General features: G+C 51.0%; 1 protein-coding gene across 1 annotated transcript; it reads right to left on the minus strand.

Annotated features, from left to right (window-relative positions):
- Positions 1–5,233: 5,233 nt before the first annotated feature.
- On the minus strand, positions 5,234–17,398 carry ATP6V0C (ATPase H+ transporting V0 subunit c). The gene is made up of 3 exons (XM_082490794.1): positions 17,027–17,398; positions 7,336–7,519; positions 5,234–6,065 (listed from the first exon to the last, which is right to left on the minus strand). The coding sequence occupies exons 1-3, from the start codon at positions 17,100–17,102 to the stop codon at positions 5,861–5,863; spliced, it is 465 nt and encodes a 154-aa protein (XP_082346920.1). The 5' UTR covers positions 17,103–17,398; the 3' UTR covers positions 5,234–5,860.
- Positions 17,399–23,349: the final 5,951 nt, after the last annotated feature.

The following is a 23,349-nucleotide window of genomic DNA, read 5'->3' on the forward strand; positions in this document are numbered from 1 at the left end:
TGTCCTCGCATGTTTATCCCGTTTGGTGTCCCACGGTATCGCAGAGTCAAGTGTCTCATCAAGGACTGTGTCTAGGCAGGGTGCTGATGTGAGCTCTGCTGATGAATCACACTGAGAAAAGATAAATGATGGGGAATGTAAGTGTGCATGAACGTAACATCCCCGTCCAGCCAGGAACTGAATTTTAATGAGGTTTTATGCAGTACTTGCCATTCCATGATGTCAGTGCTTGTCCGTACTACAAGCTACTTCTTACTGTCAGCAGGGTGCCAGTAAAGGCGCCTGAAATGGAGAGCTCAGAATGATGCTAGTTGAGGCCAGGAAAACTATGTGCAGCACTGTTTTGGGAATTTGAGGCTAAGAATGGCTTCAGGCAGGTTTTCCTCATCGTGGCTGAAATTATCCACGTCAGGGGCACCCAGCAGCATATTGGTGGGAGTGATTTGTGGCTTCAGTACAGGTGAAGTCGAGGAGACTCCAAAACCAGATTAGAAAATGAATCCTAAAAGCGGATCTCAAGCCTGCTTATTTGAGCAAATGACTCTGCGAGGAAGGAAGTACCCTTCCAAACTGCTAAATTGAATTCAGATGTCAAAAGGCATATACAGCACCCAAACCGCCTATGGCCAAAACAGGGCACTTTCATATGAATGTACACGCTAACAGACTTGTGACAGTAACTTTTCTTGGCAGCAGAAGAGACATCTAGGTAAATGCAAACACTGACTGCTTACAGATAGCAATATCCACTATAAAAGATCCTGCCACAGGGTCCACCCCATTGACACAGCTTCACCCACCCTTCGGCGACAGAGAGATCCAATGTTTTCTGGGCTGCAAGCCCCAAAGCGAACCACTGAATCAGAATGCTGGAAAATGGCCCAGACCTCCCTCTGCACTGCTGAGAAGAACAGAACAGCCTGTGCTGGGATGAAAGGTATGGAAATTTGCCTCATGGATGCTGGAGGTATGTCACCCAGCCCAACTTTATGTCATGTATCTGTCCTGCTTAAGTCTTATCCCTTTGGATGTTCTTTTATTTCTCAGTATTAAATTAACTCCGTCTTGCATCACGAACAATTGCACGCTCCTTCTCTAATAATTGCATGTTCTTTCTATCTACTGCCCCAGTAATAGGCCGAGGGAATCACAAGCTGTAGTTTCACTTGCATTTTCTTTAGCAAACGTTTTTGGTTTGGTTTTTTTTTTTTTTTTTTCTTCAGGTTGAGTTATTTTTAACCTGGCTCAATTCCCAAATTAGATTCACTGCCTGGCGGCATGAGAAGTTGTACCAGCGCACTTGGGAGAAACGGGGGAGTGTGTGCTACAGATGTGAAAGAAGGTCTCGGTGTCCAGAGGGAGAGCTCAGGCTAGCACTGGTGCCAAGCGAAGTACTTGTGGAGATGCAGCCTTGGCTTCTCATTTTTCACGTGCATTCACAGAGAGGTCTAAGAAATTGTCCTAATGCACACAAGAGCCAGGGAGGCTGTTTACATCTATGAGTTGAGAACACGCTACCAATCTTGGGAATATATCCTAAGATTTGTCCTCAGCCTACCTTAGGTAGACAAAGCCATTAGGTGTGGGTGGTTGTTATCACTCTCTGCCACTTGAGGTCCCCCCTTTACCCTCTTGCAAAGTCAAAGCAGGAAAGCATAGATGTGACAGCAAGGGCAGGACAGCTCAAAGTGCCAAAAAAGGATCCAGGACAGAAACAGCCGCCAGTATCCCCTTGGTAAATCCAGCAGAGCCAGGACCTGAGCTTGTGATGAGTGCACCTCGTCCCCTCAGAAGGAAGATGGCAAACACGAGCCACTGATTCCCCAGGAACCTCGTCCTGCCCTCCTGCTACCCAGCTCGTGCTCTCACAGGTCAGTGAGAACCGTCAGTGGCCTGCGGATACCTTGTGGGAGGCACTCAGGACGCTGCAGTTTGGCCCCCAGGAAAGCTTTGGGCCTTCCACACAGTAAGGCTGGGGGTGGATTTTTTTCTGCGCCATGACAGGAACTAGCTCGACAGAAACTCAGTGATACGAGTTGGAAAGCTGTGAGTGCCTCACGAGCTAAATGAAGCGTGGCTTGCAGAGAAAAGGAAGAGCATTCATTAGTGAGTAATAGGAATGAAAATGGAGAAGCTTTTTGGGACACAATCCTTTGACTCTGAAACAGAAAATTCCCACTCTAGGATAAGTGGCACCGGGAAGACTTACTCTGGGTTTGATTTATTTATGTCAAGAGAAAAAGATGGTCAATACCTGTAGAGCAGAAAGATATGCTAAGAACAGAGGTGGCAAGTCCTGTGTGTCAGAGGTTAGTCTCATCTGAGGAACGGTGACAGTTTTATACAGTAAGACTGGATGAAAACAGCAAAAACCCATAAAATTGATATCCCCATGGTTAGACTGAAGGAAACAAAGTTTACAGAGTTGTTTTCATTAAATCTGCTGTTACCCTGTAGTTGAAAACAGCAGCTTAGTTTCTGGGATCAGGTTCTCTTAATGAGGTTTTTATTTCCCCAAAGCTTATTTACTTTTCCAGGTTACTGTGCTTCTCTGTAAAGCAGGTCTCCCAAGGAAAGAAAAGACAATCCCTCAGCAATCGCATATTAAATCCTACTACTTAAAAATGCTTCTCCAACAGAGCAGTAAAAAGAAAAAAAAAAAATCTGCAGCCTTTGAAAAAAAAGCCAGGATGAAAGAGTTAAAACAGAAAAGTCAGCAAGCTCTCTGAAGGCATTGTCTACGCAGGCAGCATCTGGCAGCAAGCACCCCTTAACCTTATCTAGCCTAAACCGACTGCTAATGGACATGTACCCTCTGCTGCTGCTGCAGAGCCACCCCGCTCCGCTCACTCTCTGCAGGGCTGACTCACTCTGCAGTGCACGCTCACAGGCACGCAATCTGCCACATTACAGGGGACTATTTATGTGCCAACAGACACCACCTCTTTTAATCAGGCACTCTCCGAGTCTGTCATTTCACGCTCTGAGGCTGCCTGTTCACCTCTTCCAAACCAAATACAGAGTCAATCCCTGGCAGCTGGGACTGCGCTCTCATCTAGCGCGCTGCTGCCAGTAAATGAAGGAGAGGGACTAAAATGTCCGTAATTTTCTCAGTGCCCTGAATCACTTGAGAAATTTGCTGATGCAATAGCATCAGTGAAGGACTTGAAATGCGAGTTTTCACCTGGGAGCCATCAATGAGGATCGCTGTCAGGAAACGCTTGGCCAAAGGAACATGCTCAGATTGTTAATTTTACTCCTGGCGTATTTGCAGGTACTCAGCACAAAGCAGTCCTCCACCTATGCGTGCTAGCTCCAGCTTTTGTTTCGTGCTCTGTTCTCCTGACTTGCACGGGTTTATGTATTAACGAGAAAGGCTTGATGTCCCAAGGCATGAGCCAAAACACTATCCATGGGATTTTGCCTGCATTTGGTTATGTAAGTATGCATCACCATCCTGAGCCTAGTAACGGCCTTCTGCAAGCTGTCACCAAGGTACAGTGGGATCTTATAGAGTTCCTACAGACCAGTGCCTTTAAATTGCTTCTTTCTTTTACAGATGAGAGCTACCACCAGCATTTAGTTGTTCTCTTAAATGCAATTTGCTTATACTCTTGTAAACTGGCAAAATACAAGGCTGGCAGAAGGTTCCTGTTAAAGAAAGTAAAACCAGATCTTAAACATATTTGCAGCCCCACCCAGGACCTTCTCCTGTCCTGCTACACAAGCAAAATACAATTCCCCTCACCAGAACTGCAATATGTATACGGCATGCTTTCCAGAGAGCCTGGATTCGCAATTCACCCCCTCCCAGCTGCAAGCTCTATCAGGCTCTGCACGGAAGAACCGGGAAGGCACTCATTGCAGTCAGTGCTGAGAGAATTATGCTATAGTTTCCATAAACGTTTACCACCCCTGGATAAAGTCTAACTCAGAAGTTTAGAGTCTACTACCTTTGCTGAAGGAAAGCATGATCAACACAATTCAGACCAGGAAATTTTCCCTTACCCTGCCTTTTAAATGAATGTGGATAGATCAGCTTTATAGCAAACAGAATAAACCAATTACTTTGTTAATAATTACCACTGATCAACAATTGCTGAAATTACATCTTCACAGAAGTTTGTGAAAAGCCATACTAACAGAAAGATCAGCTCATAGGTGAAGTCTTCTGAGCAGTCCCCAGTTCGGAGACCAGCCGCCCAGAAGGTGCATAAGGCACCACCAGGCCTGGGCTGGTGAATGCTCCTGCCAGGTTCAAAGCTCCAGTGAATTCCTTGTGCTCTGGCCATAGCTCTTCATAGTATTTACACCAGACTTGTCTGGTGCACAGGCATATACGAGGTACATGGGTGAAATAAATGACACCACCCACATTGCCATTCCCAGCCAGGCTGGCGGAGAGGTTCTGACAGATCACTCCAGGTTCTTCAGCATAACTTGATCACAAAGGCATGACTAGTACTAGGTATGTGTCATATTAACAAGGTAAAGCTTGACCTGTTCTCCAGACTATACAACCAAGGTGAAGGTAACACTTCCCAAAGGCAATTTGGAACAAGCTCTACATTTTTAAGGGTCCAACATCTATTTCCCATGTGAGCTTCAGTGTTGCTTTGCAAGACTCATAAATCCTCAGGACAAGAGAAGGTTGCAACAGCATTTACTAGCTGTAAAAGCAGAACTTCTCAGATTAAGTTTACAAGCTCCTAATTTACAAATTAAAAATATGAGTTCTATGAATGAACCCATTTTGTTGATGAGACTATCGGTCAGGTACTTTAGAGGCAATTGCTGTTAAGGGTGCAGCTTTCCAACCAGCTAAGCTTCTGCAGAGCCACCACACGGACAAGCTGCCCAAAGGCTCTTCAGCAGCTCCTAGGTCTTGTCACTTGCCCACACCCTTGCCCCTGACTCGGTCTGCTCAGGCCATGCTGCGCAGCCACAGCATTACCATGTGCCACAGCAAAGATCTGCTGCTTGATCAGGGCAAGCACAGCACTGTAAGAGCCTTGCATTCCTGCTCACTGTGAGTACTGCCCCCAGGCAGCAGTTGGGAACAGCATCGCTACTTGCTCTGGAGAAAAAGGGAATGGTTTAGCAGTGATGGCAGCATCACTTCTGCACGGCGCTCAACCACTTCCAGAACCTGCCTCCCCCCAAAGGAACCCCTCCTCTTCCTAAAGGAACAGCAAAAGCATGAAAATCAAAGGCAGAGGACTCATTACAGCAATGTAGTGAGGAAGTTTTATTCGGAAACATGGTATAAGTTTGTAACCCAACACTGGGTGCACGACTCTGATGCCGGAGCATACGCGGTTACTACTGAAACACAGGAGTGTTTCGGACAATTGCTGTAATAAAACACAAAATTCTCATACTCCAATACCAGGACACTACAGCAATCTTTAGAATCATAGTTACATCCAAGGAATTCTCTGCACTTACAATTGACCCCACAGTGTAATCTACCTATATATAAGATTAATATATATAGCATGGGAAATTGAAAATCCTTGCTCCATAGATGTATGAACATGTCAAGTCTTTTATAAATAAACATCCAGTGAAGAGAAAAAATTACATTTCTAGTTCATATTTATACATAAAGTACTAACAGCAATGGGTGGAAAATTGCACACGGGCCACCCCAAGCCATGCAGCAGGCTTGGAGCAGCCCATCCAATTTAATATTGAAGTACACACAGGACAGACAAGTCACTAACATACATTGCGCATTTACAAGAGATCAACTACCAAATTGGGACAACTGTACACATTGGAGAGACCATTTTCATTCTGGAGCTTTTTTTTTTTTAAACGTGGATTTGTTACATCTCTTTACATCATACCGCAACGTTTACTTTGTGGAAAGGATAAGGGCAACAATGAGGCCATAGAGACCCAAGACTTCAGCGAAGATCAAAATCAGGATCATGCCCACAAATAACCTGGGCTGCTGTGCTGTTCCCCGTACACCGGCATCACCCACAATGCCAATGGCAAAGCCAGCAGCCAGACCACTGAGGCCCACACTCAAGCCAGCACCCAGCTGAAGAAAGCTCCTGTAGGACAGAGATGAGAAGAATGTCATCAGCAAGCAACAGGACACCCAACCCTTCAACTTCAGGCTAGCCATTTTTTGCTCTCTCCAAAGGAAATCAAATTAACATTTAAAGGGAATCCCTTTCCTGCAGAAAGAGCTTCTATACTCTTTAAGCAAACCCAGTGTGTCTCAAAGCAGATCCTTCCCAAGACTCCTAGCTCTGCTACTTAAAGAAAAGAAAAAGGGGCAGCTATGCAAGGTCTTTAGCTGATATTCAGGTATGGCTCATACACTAAGCTAAGCTCTGGGCCTGCCAGTTCACATGCCCCCCCAGCTTGTCTGTAGCCACTTCAGTCACCTGCATTCTCAACACGGGCCAGAGCTGTGCTCACTCTGGCCACGGGGGCTAGCACTTGCTGTAATGCCTGTCCCACAGTGCTGTGTAGCCTGTTAATAGCTGCTTTTGTCTCCCAGCTTTAGCAACCTTATTACACAGCCATAGCACATCCAGGTGACCATTAGGTCTCTTGCACAGCAAGAGTTGCACAGGAATGGTCTGGTCTTCCAGGCAGGGGTACCTGAGCAGCAGGCCCTGTCAGCCTCTGGTCACTGCAAAGGAGCATTTGTACCTGCTCTCTCTTAGATCACGGCTTATTAGGCCAACCACACTACTCACAGGCTATAGCTTGTACAGTAACACGGGTATCTGCTCTGTTAGGCCTCACAAGCATTGTTTTATTCCAAGTGGTGTCAATCAAGCCAGTTCCAGCTATTCTCAAAAGCCAAGAGCAGATTAAGTTTCAGACTGTAGCTGGTGTAGAGGCCCAATGTATAGCTTGAGGATTGATTTACCAGCACATAAAGCAGCAAGCAATATTAATTATTCACTTGCATCTCCCAGGCAACAGGAGAACTATTTAGACAGTCTGATTAGACAGTCTTGGAAAGACCTGTGTATTCCAGGTCTACAATCTGGCACCATGAAACAAGCTTCACCTCCTGTCCCAGTACTGCCTGCACATGGTTGCTTTCAAGCCATGAACCGCTGCGTTACCTCTAGCGCTGGGATGTCTGATCTGTTAGCTAATGTGGCAAACTGATCAGGCAGCGCTGCCACTGAGGCTAAGGCATCAGGCAGGACAGCTGAAGTCCAGTCCATGCTGCTAAGCCCAAATTTGGGGCATTTAGCACTGACAGTCCTCCCTGGGGTCTTGAGGACAACCCACCCATTCAGCAGCACCAAAATAGAACAGGACAAACTTCAACAAAACAGAGATGCAGCGACTTACTTGAATAGTGTGATAGAAGGTGAGAGGGCATTGGCAATGAGGACTGCCACTACGAGGCCATAGATAGCTATAATACCCGCCATGACAACAGGGATGATTGATTTCATGATGAGCTCAGGCCTCATGACAGACATGGCTGCAATACCCGTGCCACTCTTTGCTGTTCCGTATGCAGCTCCCAAGGCTGGAAGAGAACAAAAAAACCACTCATTAGACACATCCCCAAATACCATCTCCTTCACTAAGCTGCAGTATTAGAATAGTTGAGTCAGCACAAGGAGGAGTTGTGCAAAACTAACACAGTCACTTGACTACTTGGTTTGTCAGCCAGGAATATTCCCCTAAGGGATGAGGAAGTGACCTATCTAGAGTCCCAGACCAAAGCTAGATCAATAAAAAGGTGCTGTTCAAACAGCACTGATAACATCACCCTCCCTAAGCTACCTTCACAGCAGGGTGTACTCCCCAGCAGGCATTCATTCCCCATTTCGGAACCAAAACCTCGGGTCCCAATCTTAACTTGTCACTTCAGAGTTTGTGCCCTCACAGAGCCCACACTGTGAGGCTCTGCTCAGTAGAACTGCAGAGGAAACACAGCGAAGCGCATTTTGCTACTGCAGCAGGATGTAACCCAGATGAAAGCCGGGTTTTATAGTCACTGGCCTTTCAGCCACTCAGGCTGAGTTCTCAGATGTACCCAACGTTTAACAAGTCACCTTCATGGGGTCCTCTTCCTCCACAAAACCTATGCCTTGGCCTGTGGTTAAACATGCCATTTTAGCTTCATCAAAAACATTTCAAGATAGCAACAAACTCACATATTATTGCTGCACTGCATTCCTTGGAGAAAGGACACCCTCTTTATGTGTCAGTAACCTTATCTGGGAAGGATTCAGGTCCAAACACTTGTTAAGCCAACTGCTGGAACCATAGAGTATGGCTTGTAGGCCATAGAGGACCACAAATGACCTTACCCCTAAGGATCACTGATCACCTGTGTAAAAACTTGAGTATGCAGAGGCCAACGCAGGAACCCAAAGCCTGGTTTTCAAAGCAGAAGTTGGGCTTATTGCAGAGTACAGCTAGAAGAGTCCCAAAGCACTACCCCAAAAAACTACTTTCTGCCTTAAACGGTCTCACAACAGCTTCCACAAATACCTCACTCTGATTTTGAAGTACTTGGAAAGACTCCTTTCCTTCTAACATTGCTCTGGAGTACTGCAGGAACTCCTTAACTCTAGACTGCACTCAGCATCACCCAAGAGACAATACACAAGTCAGCAGCCATCCAGGACTAAGTCCTTGAAGCAGCACTGCAAGGTACGCACAAGGGTAGGTAGTCTCCTTTTCAGACACCATCAGGTTGATATTCAAAGGTAACAGTCCTATTTAGCACAAAAATGCTCTTGCCTGCTCTAAAAGGCTACTAGAGCATATTAAAACCACGGGGACTTAAAATCTTTGTACCAGTCAGAGACTATTTGAGTTTGCTCCACCTGCTTAAAAATTAGTGTTTCTACAAGGGAGAGCTGCTTGTTCCACACAGATCTGTAGCTGCCTTACGCCGACATCCAAGTGTGAGATGGTGCACCTTGCCCAGAAACAGTTGCTGGGAGGTATTCAAAGGGTTTAGGATGTGTGCTTTCCTGCTTATCCCTCAGCATTTACATAAAGCCTATCTTTGAGCAGTCAAGAACTGAGCATTAATCCTCCTGGCCTTGCACTAAGAAACTTCAGAAGATTAATAAAGGTAGCACCACTGCACTAACACAAGACTCACTATGAGAAGGAAGTTTAGTTTTAGTTACAAAAACTCAAAGGGAAAACCTCATTATCAACTCGTTATTGGTTCCGTACTAGCAAAGCTCTTGAACCTTGACTGTCACTGAGCCACATGCGAAGGGCTGTTCAGCACAATTCAGAACTAGAATCCAGCTTCGCAGAAAGCCTGAGCCAAGAGTAGAAGAGAGGTTTTACCTGCAAATGTAAGCTGAGCCTGGGAACTAGTGCACAGACTTAGCTAGCAGTATCAGTGATGGTACTGTTGAAGGGTCTAGCCCCTAGGAACTCTAGGGGGGGAAAAAAAAAAAAAAAAAAAAAAATCACTAATTTGAATTAGGAACCTCTTCTGTTGGATGAAGCATCTTCTAAGGACTGGAAGTGGAATCAAGATTCAGGCTATCTAGACTTCTAGACTGGCTACAGCATTTAGCAGAAACCACTTCTCTTGTCTGGAATCCTTTATAAACCTCTCTAGAAACACAGAGGCTCATGAGGGAAGTTCACTATTTAAAATTAGATCAGTCATTACTTCCTCCAAGTCCAAAGATACTTAAAGGTGTTGCAATTAATGCAGTGATGGATTACAGAAGCTGATTTTGTAATCCCACTTACAGAAAGCCAGCCTGCTTAAGCTTTTGGGGAGGGGCAGATCAGCATAAGTTTGTCAATTCCCAGTTCTAGGGAACAGGCAAAAGCTTATGCCTTGAACTTGTTCTAGACACATTAACAAAGTCTACATTTACTCTGTGGCATCTAGTTTTCACATGACAGTACTAGATGGCACTGAAGATCTATTACACTCCCACTGGTGGGCAGTCACAGGTGCTACAAATACAGCTTCAGAGCTTCACACATCACAGCACCCTGACCAACAGGCTTGCACTGCAGTCCCTTGCAGCTGCATCTCCAGTATCTTACAGGGCAGCTTGTCTTCCTGCTCTTCACTAGCCCGAGTTCTCCTTGCACCATTGACAATACCCCAATATTGCAGTGGAGGTGGCAAGATGATATCCACTTCCCACCATGACACAGGCATCTAATGGCACAGCTGTTCAGTTATGGGCTATTTGGCACTTGGGTCAATCCTCCTGCACATCCTGACTTACACCTCTTGGCAGCTGCCAGTGTTCAATGCATACGTGCTTCAGGTGCTGCATTTAAATACCCCAATGAGTTGGAAGGACATGTTTTAGAAAATCTTCTCAGTGACCAGGGTTTGGAGAGATCTACATGGAAGACAGTGAAAATGGAACAAGAGCTGTACCACTGTTTCACACCAAGACTCCATGTATTTGGTCCAGATCATACAGCCCCATCATCTCTAGCGTGCAGATCAATTAAGCTGCAACACTACCTTTAAATAAAGTATACAAACACAGAGCTATCAAAACATTTACCTGGCAGCCAGAGAAGCAGCACTTCGGCTTCCTTCTGTGATAAAGTTAGGTGGCATTCTGGCCTGTAACCAGGAACTGTGCCATTTGTAAGTCCAATGGTGTTATAATACACAGAAGTTGCTTTACACATCATTCAAGACCACCTCCTCCCAGTAAGTCTGTTTCAAAGGTTAACTTGATTTTGAAATACTTCTGAAGAGTAACTCCTTGAACTCACAAGCCAGAGTTGATTTAGCACTGCTCCTGGGGGCAAAACGCACTCCCACAGGGCTGCGGATACACTGCCTGGCACCTCGCCATAGCTGTTACTTTCTATTAGTCAAAAGCAGTAGTGTAGCTGTGCCGCTCTGAGATAAAGTATGAGCTAGAAAGTAACTTGCTGTATAGGCAATAGCTGCAGTAAGGACTGAAGACTAGTTGTAGTCTTGCCACTGCCAGGACTTTCGGTAGAGCTGTACCTCCAACATTCACCGTCAGCACTCAAGCAGCCTGTGGTTTAGATCAAGTGCTAGTCCAAGTATTAGGACCAATCTTTTGTAGCTATAGTTACAGTGCTCGGTAAGGTCATGCACCAAGAACGTTAATCTTGTAGCTAACTTAGCTGCAAGTCACCTCATACGACACTCCCTCAATACAGAAAAAGGCTATTACCAAAAGCCTTGCTTTGCTTCTGCAGAGCTCTGCAGACAGACACACCTATGGACAGTGACCACCTTATCAGGGGCCTTCAAGCCAGGGACCATTTGCATAGATGCAGGTTCAGCAGTTGTGATGCAGTCAGACATGCTCAGCCCAAGAATACAGCGGTCCAGAACCAGGCACACTCTCTCCAGCAGCATTCAGTCCATTCACAGCCAGTGATTCCTCCCGCATCCTACCATGGAGAAGCAAGTTTTTACACTGCAACGTGTGAAAGATTCCCAGAGCACTAACAGGCAGAATTTCCCTGCATTAGGGAGTCTGCTAGTAACTAAAGTCCAAGTTTCAATTAAGATACCATGGGTTACTATCACAGCAAGTCTGAAAGACCATTCTGGATGAGTACTTACATCTGGAGCCTTTTATAATTAACCCATTATCAAATGGGCTGCCCTCTGCAGTAGGTAGGCTTCCCCTGAACCAGACAGCAGGCATCAATTCACCTCAACGCCTGTTCATCCTTGAGCAAATTGTTCTTAAATGGTTGGAGATCTGTTAGAGGTGATATCCAGGTCAAGTACAGTCCTTGCTTCGCTACACAAGAAACCTGGGCATTTTCAAAGAAACAGGCTTCTTCCCATTGGTATTCTAAAGCCCCTCCCACACCACCCCATTTAACACAAACACAGCTCTACCTCAGATTACAGTAATGGATACCACATGGCTGCCTTGGAAAAACCTTGTTGCTATGCCCAGCTGCATCTCCACAGAAGAGACAGCCACATTAGTGGAACTGTACCTGGAGCCTATGCAAATTGAGATCACACTGACTTGAAGGCTGGCTCTAGCCAGTCCCCCCCGTGATAACTGGAGGGGTAAACAGATAAGCTGCCCTACAGGAAGCTGCAGACTTTGAAAATCTTTAGTGAGTCACCTGTTAGAGGATTAGGGACAGCATACTTTTTGTTCTTCCCTAATGTTATGAGAGGGTGCGGGGATTTCAAACAAGCCCAGCACTGTCAGCTTACAGCACTACAAAAAACAACCCACAAGGCTAGCTGGCCATTTACTCTTGTTCAGTAGATCTGAGAACTTAAAAGTCTACCAGCTCCTCAAGAAGCTGCTGCAATGACAGCAGTCCGAAGAAAAAGAAAAAGACTTACCAGTCAACTGTCCAAGCAGCTGGGACTGCTGCAATTGGCACTCTGGATTGTCTCATATAGCACACAAACACAAGAATTTCTTTTTTTTTTTTTTTTAAAGTATGGTAAGGCTGAGACTTTACACCAGAGTACAGGCTTGCTCTTCTGCAAGCAGCAAAGTCCAGTTACTTGTTATTGATTGTTCTTTATCATCATACAAGCTCTGCTGCAACCTCAAAGACAACCCATTTGGCAGACTGGGCAGACCACTGTACTCCAGATACTGACTGGCAGAGCAGTTTGTTATACCAGTCAGCAGAAGCCCTTTTCATCTACAGCTGGTCTAACAGCAGCTTACATCACTCACCAGCAGGCATCCCCAGCTAAGCCACCTCATTTCTGAAGTGTGGGAAAGCCAAGGTCATCTGACTGCATCCAGCAGACACTCCTGCGGCCAGACTAGCCTGACTTGAAGCCTCAGGCTCACAAGAGTCCCAGTCTGAAGGAAGTGAGTTCAGCAAGTTATGCCATACTGTTTAGGAGGAGAGCAAGCAGGCGAAAGCATGCATTTCTGGGAAACCATTGTTTTGAGCATCATTGAACAGCCTGATCAGGCTGGAGAGTTTTTCAGGTTGTAACCTCTGTTTAAAATCAGTACGGTGCTGCAGTTTTAGGAAGGGAAAAAAGGAAGTTGGCTAAGAGGTCCTAAGGCAGCTGGCATTCATCTCCACTGCTGCTCTAAATGGTCCCGTCAGAGGGGGAGTACCTGCAGACTTTGTAGTCTACAGTGACTTCAGGGTGAGACAGAAGTCCCACCAGGTATGCCTGGAAGCCACAGTACAAGCAGCAGCACATCTGCTTGAGCCAAGTTTTGTAGAGTCAATGGTATATCCTGATCCTTGATCTGGTTTTCAGATGATCCTCAGACTACCATTTACTAAGTAGAAATGATGCTCTCCTTGAGATGTCTTCCCTTAATTTAACTAAGCTGCAGAAATACTGCCTATCAGGTTTACTTCTGTTACAACACTTATGTCTTCATAGTCCACTAATTTACCTGCTGTTAAGGATGAATGCTTAAGCTAGTCTCTCTACTGCAGAGAGTCCGGCAGCTCAAACATCTGACCCACTGAGCCTTCCTCCCCATACCACAATGCCTTTGAAGCACTCTGCAAACTCCTCTTAGGATGAGGTCTACAGGTCCTTATGAGAAGCAGCTCTCCTCTCTACCACCTCCTCACCCCTCAAGAGAAAGGATTTCAGGAAACACAGGTGTAATTTGCCTTCAAGGCTCCAAGTTGTTTATAGTCATGATGCCTTCCAGAATGGGACTGCGCAGTGCTACCAGCTGCATCAAGCCAGATGTTCTGAGCCAGCAAATTCACCATGGAAGCCCCTCAATAGCTAATCAACCACTACAATATCTGCACCCTGAGTTTAAAATAAAAAGTATTTCATTAGCTCTGCAGCAACAGTGAGAAGCAAGACACAGAACTAACCTTAACACTGCTGCCTAGAGTTCTCTTCATTAGCAGTCTTCCAGATGCTTGACAGCAAAGCAGTACTGAAGGCAATGAATGCCCGTCCAAAGTGCAGGTCTCGGGAAAACTCCTGACTGCGTTATGGAGGCCACAGCGGGGTGTGCTTGGGACATCACACTTTTCTACAACCAGCATCAGCAAGCGCAGGATCGGACAGCTTTGCCTAATACCATGCTTTTCCATTTTGACATGCAGAAGTCACACGGAAAAGCCTCAATAATTTGATCACTCAACAGCACCTGACACTGAGCCAGCCACATGTTTTACACATCGGAAATAAAGGAACTTCAGCTCCCAGAACAAGCTGTAATCAGCAAATGAACAGGCAGGCTCAAAGATAGCCAAGGTCACAGCAGCCTGCTTTAGTCTTTCTAGGTGCCATCAGTACTAGCCGACCAGAACAAGTTCTGCTATCTATTTACCATCAGCAGTTAATGTTCAAACATGAAACAGTACTGCATAAAGTTGCTTGTTTTCACATCAAACTAGCCTGGACAGTATAGAACTTGAACATGTTTACTAGAAACAGGTCTCAGAACTACAAGCTCCACAAGAATCTGATCTTTAGATACAGCATGAGTCAGACATGATCACCGCACTAATTAACACTGATCAGGACCATTTTAGACAGTTCTACACACTCATCCAGACAGATTTAGCTCCTTACTTCTAAATCCAGGTGGGTTCTTTAACAAGTAGTGTTCAATTGACATCAGAACATGCTGTAGCGTCACATCCCTATTAGGAAAACTACATGACACTGCAAGTTTTAGTTTATCCTATATTGATGCCTCTGCCATATTGCCTTAAAAAAATCCAAGTGGCTTCACTAAACAAGCAGTTCAGTAATGTTCACAACTAAGAAAATTTTGTTCCTGCAGTATCCATAACCTGTTGTTCCATTGACTGAACCCATCAGATGTCTCTTGCTGGGGCCTAAGCACTAATTTCATGGCTCAGACCTGCTGGTATTAGGACTGTCTGACACAGACTGTGTACCAAGAACCAGTCATGTACCAGCAGCAACATGACAGTTGCCACCTTCATCTATATAGCTCAAGCACTCATTTTGAGCTACCCAATTCAAACCTTCCCCTTTTAACTCGCAATGCCACAGTACAATGCTATCAAACCCACAGCTTCTAGGAAATGCTTCACTTCCTAGTTTAGACATGCCAAGCAATACTCAGAATTCCTATTAAAATGCTGACTCAAGTTTGCATCCCTCACCGTTTCCACCGAAGGAAGCTTGCATATCACAAAAGCAGTGTCTAAAAGGCCATACAACCATATTCTTTTGCTTTCAAGTTCAATTTTGCAAAAGGAATCCAACGACTCCTTTCCTCCAGAAAAAAGCTGACTATTTAGGACCTTAATCACTGTGCAGAAGGCAGTGATCTGCTGACTGATTTTTTCCAACAAGACCTAAGTCTTAGTCTATTCCTGCATTATCTTAATTAGCCAATAGGCAGGTAGGTCAGCAGTCCCAACATTGGCTCCTATAGCACTCCAGCCACACTGTTTTCAGGAAAGCCCTTACCTGTCGAGTGCGAGTACAGTATTTTAACTCTGGGGTGGCAGGGCAGTAACTGTCCTCCACACAGGACACCTGCATCTCACCACTGGGTACAAACTGTGCAAGACTAAACACAGGCACTCAGGCTTTTTTTTGCCAAGATTAAAGCCATGGACATGGTTGGTGTGAAACCAGTCAATGGTGCCAACACCAGCATGGCTAGACAGCTTCCTCTCAAATGTTAGTTTTAATCCATTGTGTACTAACACAGTTTAATCTACCGCACTCATCAATCAAGAGCAGCTTGCAGAAGTTTGCCTTGCAGACCCAGCTACCATCTCAGGGGCTACTGTAATACAATGAGACTCCAAGCATATGAACAACTTTATACAACTGGAGCTATGGCCAATTCAATACTTGAGTGGTTTGATTCCTCAACTGGGAGCCAAATTAGGTGGCTGATGAAGACAAGTCAGTATGTTCACGCATGTGGAGACACTGGTTAAGTCTTCAGAAGAGAAAACCAGACCGATTCCCAGCTCTTGTCTTGCTAGTTACTGATAACACTTGCATTTGGAATAAACCTAGCTGAAGCCTTCCCCATGTTACACCCTAGAGAGAACAGCAGGGCTGCACCTACGGGGAAACAGCAAGTGCTTGGTAAGGAACAGCAGTTGCTTTCTGTGGGTTTACTCAGGCTCCGAGAGAGAGAGACAAGGCATCGCGTGATGGTCTTTCTGGCGCAAAACAGCATTTATGGGTCTCCACATAAGCATTCTTCAGCAGGGAGAGGGATACGGCAGAATGACCCAGTTTACTCCGCACTGATCCTCAGTGCCTGGCGCCGCAGAGGGATGGCCGCTAGCGAGGACCTTCCTTCCTCCGTATCGCATCCACCTCCCGTTTGAAAGGGAAGGTCAGGAGCCTGTGGGTTCCTTTTAATGTCATTAACGCCTCGGAAGCTGACCCCCCCTCCTACATTTGCATATTGAAGTACCAGTCCCATTAAAAACTGGTCGGGCGTTATCCGAGGAACGTTTTAAAACCCGACTCGGCCCCATTCCCAGCGGGAGCAGTGCTGTGCCCAGTCCCGGCAGAGCCGGCGAAGTCTGGCTCCCACCGAACGCCGGGGCACACCGGCCCCGCCACTGCCCGGCATGTCACCCTCCCGCGCCGCACCTCGGCAGAGCTGTCCCGAGGGGCTACCGAGATCCGCCGGTACCGGCCGGTGGGCCCGCAGGGGAGGCTAACAGGGGCTCTGCCCACAGGGAAGGAGACGGGGAGGGGGAAATGCACGGCCGCCCCCGCGGGGCCGGCCCGGGCGGCGGCGCCGCCGCCGCAGTCACGTGGCAGCGGGGGCTCCGCCGCCGGCGGCACGCTCCGCGGTGACGTCACCCGCGCAGACCCCCCTCCGCCGCGCCCCGGTAGCCCGGATGGAGCGTGGGGGGGTGTGCTTGGCCGTGTGGGGGGGGGCATCCCCGGGGCCGCCACCGCGGCTAGGCCGGGAGGACACCCCGTCCAGCCGGGCCCGGCACCGGGGATGGCGCCCCGCCAAGGGAGGGGGGAGAGGGGGAAAGGGGTGCCCCCCCCCAACCCCCGGTGTTACGGCGGCGAGCTGGACCGTGCTCCCCTCCCCGCCTCCTCCAGGCCCCGACAACCCCCCCGGGTGCTCACCGCTGAAGACCATGGCAGCCGAGGCGCCCATCACGGCGAAGAAGGAGGCGTACTCGGGGCTGGCGCTGGAGGACATGGCTGCGCGGGCCGGGCCGAGGCTAGGCGCCGCTGGGAGCGGGAACGCGAGAGGGCGGGGGGAAGGGAGGCGGGAGGCTCCGCCGCGGCGCCGGTCCTCTACAGGCAGCGCTCGGCCACAAAATGGCGGAGGCGAGGAGGGCGCGGGCGGGGAGGGAAGGGAAGGAGGGAGACGGGGCGGAGGCCGGTCTGCGGGCAGCGGGAGGGAGGGGGCCGGGCGGGAAAGGGAAGGCGGCGGCGCGGAGCTCCGTCCCGGCGGGAGTGCGCGGCGGCCCGGGCGCTGCGCCCTAAATACTGCCTCCGCAGGACAAAATGGCGGCGGCCCGCCCGTCACGTGACCCGCGCCCACCGCCCCCGCCCGCCCCGCCCTCGGCCGCCTCCACTTGTGCGCGGCTGGGGGGCGCCCTCCCGTCTGCCCTCCCCCGCGCCCGGTTCCCCGTTCCCACGGCCGGTCTCGCCCCCGAGGACGAGCGGAGTCAGCTCTTTTCTCCGCGCCTCGTGTCGCGAGTGGGGCGCTCTGCGGCCGCAGCTCCCCCCTGCTTGTACTGCTTCCCTCCGGTAGCTCCCCCCTTCCCTCCGCCCGGGTGGTTCAGTCCCGCCCGACCGCCGCGTCCCGCTGAGCGTGATTCAGCGCTTATTAGCATAAGGGGCGTGTCCGTGGCGCGGCACCGCCCACGCGGCGGCGGGTGCTGCCCGGGCAGCACCGTGTCCGTCCCTGTGCGGAGCCCTCCGCCGCGGCGGCGCTGCCTGTGCCACCCCCCCCCTGGGCCGTCACCCCTCCGCCATGTGCCCTGTCCCCGCTGACACGTCCCCCATGGTGTGCCCCTTTTCCCGTCTGCTGTGTCCCCGGTGCCGTGTCCCTCATGGCGCATCCCATGCACCATGTCCTATGTCCCCTGTCCCACTTGCCATGTCCCCAGTGCCATGTCCCCCATGGCACATCCCATGTGCCATATCTTGTGTCTCCTGTCCCACATGCCATGTCCCCCATGGCGCGCTTCCCATGTGCCATGTCCTGTGTCCCATGTCCCCAGTGCCATGTCCCCCATGGTGCATCCTCTGTCCCACATGCCATGTCCCCAGTGCCACATCCCCCATGGTGCATCCCATGTGCCATGTCCTGTGTCCCCTGCCCCATATGCCATGTCTCCAGTGCCACGTCCCCCAATGGTGTGTGCCATGTGCCACATCCCGTGTGCCCTGTCGGCATGTTGTGCCCCGTGTACCCTGTCCCCCATGCAGGGCCCTGTCCCCTGCGCTGTGCAGGGGGCTCCCCATGGGGGACGTAGCTGTACCCATGGCACCTTGCTGGCCTGAGGTCCCCTCTGGGGGTCTCTACCCCCCCACACTCCACCTCCTCCCGGGGTCCGGTCCTGGCAGCATCCTGCTGGCAGTGCCCATGTCCCCCGCTCCTCTCCCTGGTGCATCTCCTGCTCCCGGGTGAAATGGCGGCTGGCACCTCTGGCCCGTCGTTTTCCCTGGCGCTGGAGGGGACAAGCGGGCTGGGTCTGAACCACGGTGTCACCCCACCACAGGCGCTGCCACCCACCTCCCGCTGCAGGCGGGGTGCGGGCAACCCCACTCTGAGCTCACCCCATCCCGAAATACCCCAGAGAGACACTACAGGAGCCCAAACAGGACGGGTGCCGTTTCTGCTAGTCTAGAACTCTTCAGGGTACTCTAGAAAAAAAAACACATTAATTCTAGATTTGGGGTGTTCTTGCTCTTGCTGCCTCCACAAATCCTGCTGATGTCCTGAAGTACCAGATCTCTTAATTAATTGAGGGCCACCTGCCTTTTCCCATTGTTGCCACTTTTCTGGACACCTCAGCCTTGTCAAAGCTCACAGGGAAGGTGAGAAGAGGATTTAAAACCTGCTTGGCAAATTCCCCGCCCGCTGGTTGAACACAAATGGCCCCATGGCTGCAGCAGCCACCGGAGAGCCCACAGCTCCCACGGGCTGGGGACCGGCCCCAGGACACATCGGCTCGGTGGAGGAGACAGGCTTGCAGCAGGTTCTGTCGCCAGGTCTTCGTGGGGGCATTCAGCAGGTGGCCGGCGGCAGGGACTGGCTGAAAAGCGCAGAGTCGGCGGGAGGGGAGGAGAGAGCTGGGGGGTACTGCTGGGGGGCTGAGCCCCAGAGGGGGACCCCATCCCGAGCCCTGGCAGAGGTGGGCACGGTGGCTGTGGGTCCCACATATGCTCCACCACCACAGTCAGCACCACCACCACTGCCACCACCATCACCATGACCGCTGCCATCACTGCCACCACCACAACCATCACTGCCACCACCATCATCATCACTGCTGTCGCTGCCACTACCACCACTATCACTGCTATTACTGCCACCATCACTGCTGACACCACCACCATCACTGTCACGAACATCACTGCCACCACCACCATCACTGCTGACACCACCACCATCACTGCCATGACCATTACTGCCACCACCACCACCATCACTGCCACTGCCACCACCACCACCGCTGCCATCACTGCCACCACCATTGCCATCACTGCTGTTGCTGCCACTACCGCCACCATCACTGCCGCCACCACCACCATCACTGCCACCACCACCATCATCACTGCTGACATCACTGCCACCACCACCTCCACCACCACCACCACCACAACCTCCACCATCCCCTACACCACTACACTGCTTTTCCTGCAGCGTTGCACCCTGGGATGTGTAGCTGTCAGCACGGTACATCATTGCTATTAGGTGGTGGCTCTTATTACTAATGAGCATTTCCAGCAGCCCCAATTAACATCAGGAAGCCTTTCACTAGGGTGGGGACAATCCCTGCCCCAGAGGTCCAGAGCAATTGCTCATTGGGTGAATTTCTCATCCCTCTGGCACTGGTGGCTTTGGCAGTTTGTTCACCAAGTTTGGGCTGGCGAGGGACCCAGAGAGCAGGGGGGATTTTAGGGGTCCCCAGAAGATGCTCTTCCCCCTGTGCCTCTGGGCACCCACTGCCACCAAGGTCGCCCTGTGCTGCTCCTGGCACCTGCTGGGCAGCCCCCGCTGCCCGATGCAGTGGTTCCCGTTACTCCACGTGCCATAACGCTGCCTTCTCCTCCCCGCGCCCGGACCCGTGCCAGCCGGCCGCCCCGGCCCCGCTGCCCCTCGCCGGCTGGCACTTCCCACAGATCATTCGGCACCGTCTCCGCACTGTTGCTCCCATCCGCCCGGCGAATGGCCATCACCGGCAAACAAAGAGCCTCCTTGTAGCAGCGAGCTCACGAGTTGCAGTGGCGGCGGTGCTTCGGGGACGCCGTGTCTCCAGAAGGGCTGAGCGCCGGCTCCGCGGGACCCCCAAGGGCTGAGCATCCTTCCTCCTGCCCTTTGGAGCTGCGGGATGCCGGGAGCCTCCCTGACCCTGCGCTGAGGTCACAGCCAAAATCCCGGGGGCACGAGCTCCTTGAGCCAAGCCCTCTTGTCCTTCCCCTTCCTCCTCCTCCTGTGGTCTTCATTTGGGACACACTCAATGTCTCCGGGTCTCAGCTCTCCAGTGCTAAAGGTCTCATAAATTCATTGGGGTTTCGCCAGAAATTGCTGATTCATACAAAGGAATTTTTTTTTTATGCTTTTGACAACACTTTCTTCCAAATATATTTCGTTTTACATTTTCTCCCCTATTTATTTAGCACCCCTATCATCACCCCGCTGCTGGAGCCGGCCAGGCAGGGGCAAGGAGAGGTCACGGTGGGGCTGGTGTGGGCCACACATCCCAGTGCGAACACGCTCCTCTCTTTGGGGCACGTGTGTGGGGAAGGTCTGGGTGCTGGAGACGGGAGCATCCGTCTCCTTCCATCTGCCTGGGACTGCCCAGTCCCCCTCCACTTGCCCCACACGACCCTGGACTGACCACAGCCACCAGAGGGACCATGTGCCGAGCATCGTCCCGGGATGCCTGCTGAGCCACGCTGGTTGCCCCAGACGTGGCTGCAATGGATGGAGGGGGTGGACATGAGGATGCACGAAGCCCCCATGGGCCAGAGAAGAGGAAGAGCAGTTTGGATGCTGGCGATGGCACGCGTAACCTTGTCCGTCTCCTTGCCGTGCCCGGCTGCCAGGCGAGCTGGTGGGGGTACCCAAGGGTAATTTATTGCTATTAAATCCTTTCTACGTACACTAGCGCTGGTTGAAAACATGGTATTTCCACCATCGCTGAGGCTCTGCTGCTGCAGCTGGGTCTCCCGGCCCGTGCAGACCCTGGAGTGATGGGCGCTGCTCGGCCGGGGCGTCTCACCCTGCCCCTCGGAGCCGGGTGGGCTCTGCCCCCGTGAGTGCTGCACCCCATCCAGCCCCCCCGGGGGACCACTTGCCCCACCGCCACCCCTAAGCGGGGTCCCCCGAGGCTCCCACGCCAGCGCCGGTTCTGCCTCGGGGCGGTGCAGGGACTCTTTCTTCCTCAGGGAAAGGGCGACGAAAGGAGGGAACAAAATCCGACGCAAAACCAGGAGGCGAACGCAATAGCGAAGGCAAAGAGCCAGAAACCCGGAGGCAGAACCACCCAAATCACTGTTCCCACAGCAACTCGCGCTCCCCCTCCTCACAGCGCCAGGCAGACGCTTACCGGCTGCCACCGACCGCGCGCACGCGCTCGCTGCGGGGGCGGTGAGTTTGTCACCCCCAGTCCTGCCGTGTAATTTTGGGCTGGATTAACCCCACTCCATGCGCGGGGCCGGCGGTGCTGCCTGGCACCGCACCAAACGCAACTGAAAGGTGATTTTAGGTGGTCCGTTCCCATCCTGAGGAAGGGACAGAGGGTTGAGATGGGCTTTCCAGCGGGTGCAGGCTCTGAGTGATGCCCCCTTTTTGGGGGACCCCGGGGCCGTGCGTCCGTCTTTGCGTGGACAAAACGTGCCGGAGCGGGATTTAACACTGGGCTCCAGCTTTCATTGGCTGCTTTTAGCGAGCAGGATCCGGCTGCAGGCTGCTCGGCGCTTCCATCCGGGAGGGCAGCGCTGCTTCTCTGCCCTGACCCCGGCTGGTTTTCGGCAAGCCGGACCAGCTGTTTGCCAGGGGATCCGTGCCCGCTCCAAGCTCCTGTTTCTACGGGTCGCGGCGATGCCGGTGGCTTTGCCCATGTTGGGAATCAGGGCTGGAAGGGGTCTGGATTACCAGCTGGGAGCACCCGGCCCCTCCGGCGGGTGCGGGCACGGAGGTTCCGGCGTGGAAGCGCGTTGCTGCGGGACGGGGGTGCTTTGGCAGGGGATGCTCTGCCACCCGGTCCTCCTGAGGGGAACTGGTGCGAATGTGTTAAAAACACACTATACCTCGCAGGACCCCGCAGCTCAGCGCACAACAAGCCCGGGAGGCCTCTTGGCCAGGGATGGGGAAGGGGGTCTGGGGGGGTCAGCGGAGCCAAGACAGTGCCGGGAGTGGAGATGGGAAAAGGAAGGATGGGAAAAAGAGGGATGGGAAAAGGAGGGCTGGCAGTGGACCTGCTGCCCTCAGCCTCAGCAGCAAACACTCGCCAGCAGTGGAGCAAACCCGTCCGGAGTATTTCCTCATTTGGTGTATCCTGCGATGTCTTACGGAAATCACACGCCAGAGTCACGGGGTTTGGGGAGGAACCATTCCCTGGCTCCTCCCCGCTCCCCGGGTCCCTGAGGTGACACAATCTCCCAGGAGGTCAGGACCTTGGCTGGTTTGCAAATGAGGTTTCTCTTGCTCTACTTGGGTCTTAATCAACCGATTTCCATCCTGAGCTGTTAACTCCTCCTTATCTGGGACACTACACGATGCTAGACTTCTTGACGAGGCAAATTAGGGGTGTCTAATCTTCTCTTCTACTCTGTTCCGTTCTATTCTATTCTATTCTATTCTATTCTATTCTATTCTATTCTATTCTATTCTATTCTATTCTATTCTAATTCTAATTCTATTCTGATCTAACCTAATCTAATCCCATCCCGATCCCTTCTCATCTCTTTGTCCTGGACTTTCCTGCCCTATATAAAAACTCCGATCTCCCTCTTTCCCGTGCCATGCTTGTGGTTGAACACAGCTGGGAATTCATCCTTGCTTCTACAGTTTCTTCAGTTCCTGGGGATGGTGCAGGGAAAAGCTGTGGGTTTTTTTCCCCACCATCTTTTTCCTGCTATGGCCCATCAGGAGGCAAGCAGGAGGAGCTCCCGGTCCTCTCTGTGTGTTGGCTGGTCTTCTCAATCCCTCCCTCCGGCAGGGCATCCATGCCCGGACCCCAGCACTCAGCTGGCAGCTGGGA

This window comes from Vanellus vanellus, assembly GCF_965231255.1.
Source record: "Vanellus vanellus genome assembly, chromosome: 14".
Lineage (NCBI taxonomy): Eukaryota > Metazoa > Chordata > Aves > Charadriiformes > Charadriidae > Vanellus > Vanellus vanellus.

Coding starts and splice junctions, on each gene's coding strand:
- ATP6V0C (XM_082490794.1), bottom strand. CDS start 17,102: ATGTCCTCCAGCGCCAGCCCCGAGTACGCCTCCTTCTTCGCCGTGATG. Junction 7,520..17,026: donor GGCTGCCATGGTCTTCAGCG/GTGAGCACCCGG, acceptor GTTCTCTTCCAG/CCTTGGGAGCTGCATACGGA. Junction 6,066..7,335: donor CCTTCTATCACACTATTCAA/GTAAGTCGCTGC, acceptor TCTGTCCTACAG/GAGCTTTCTTCAGCTGGGTG.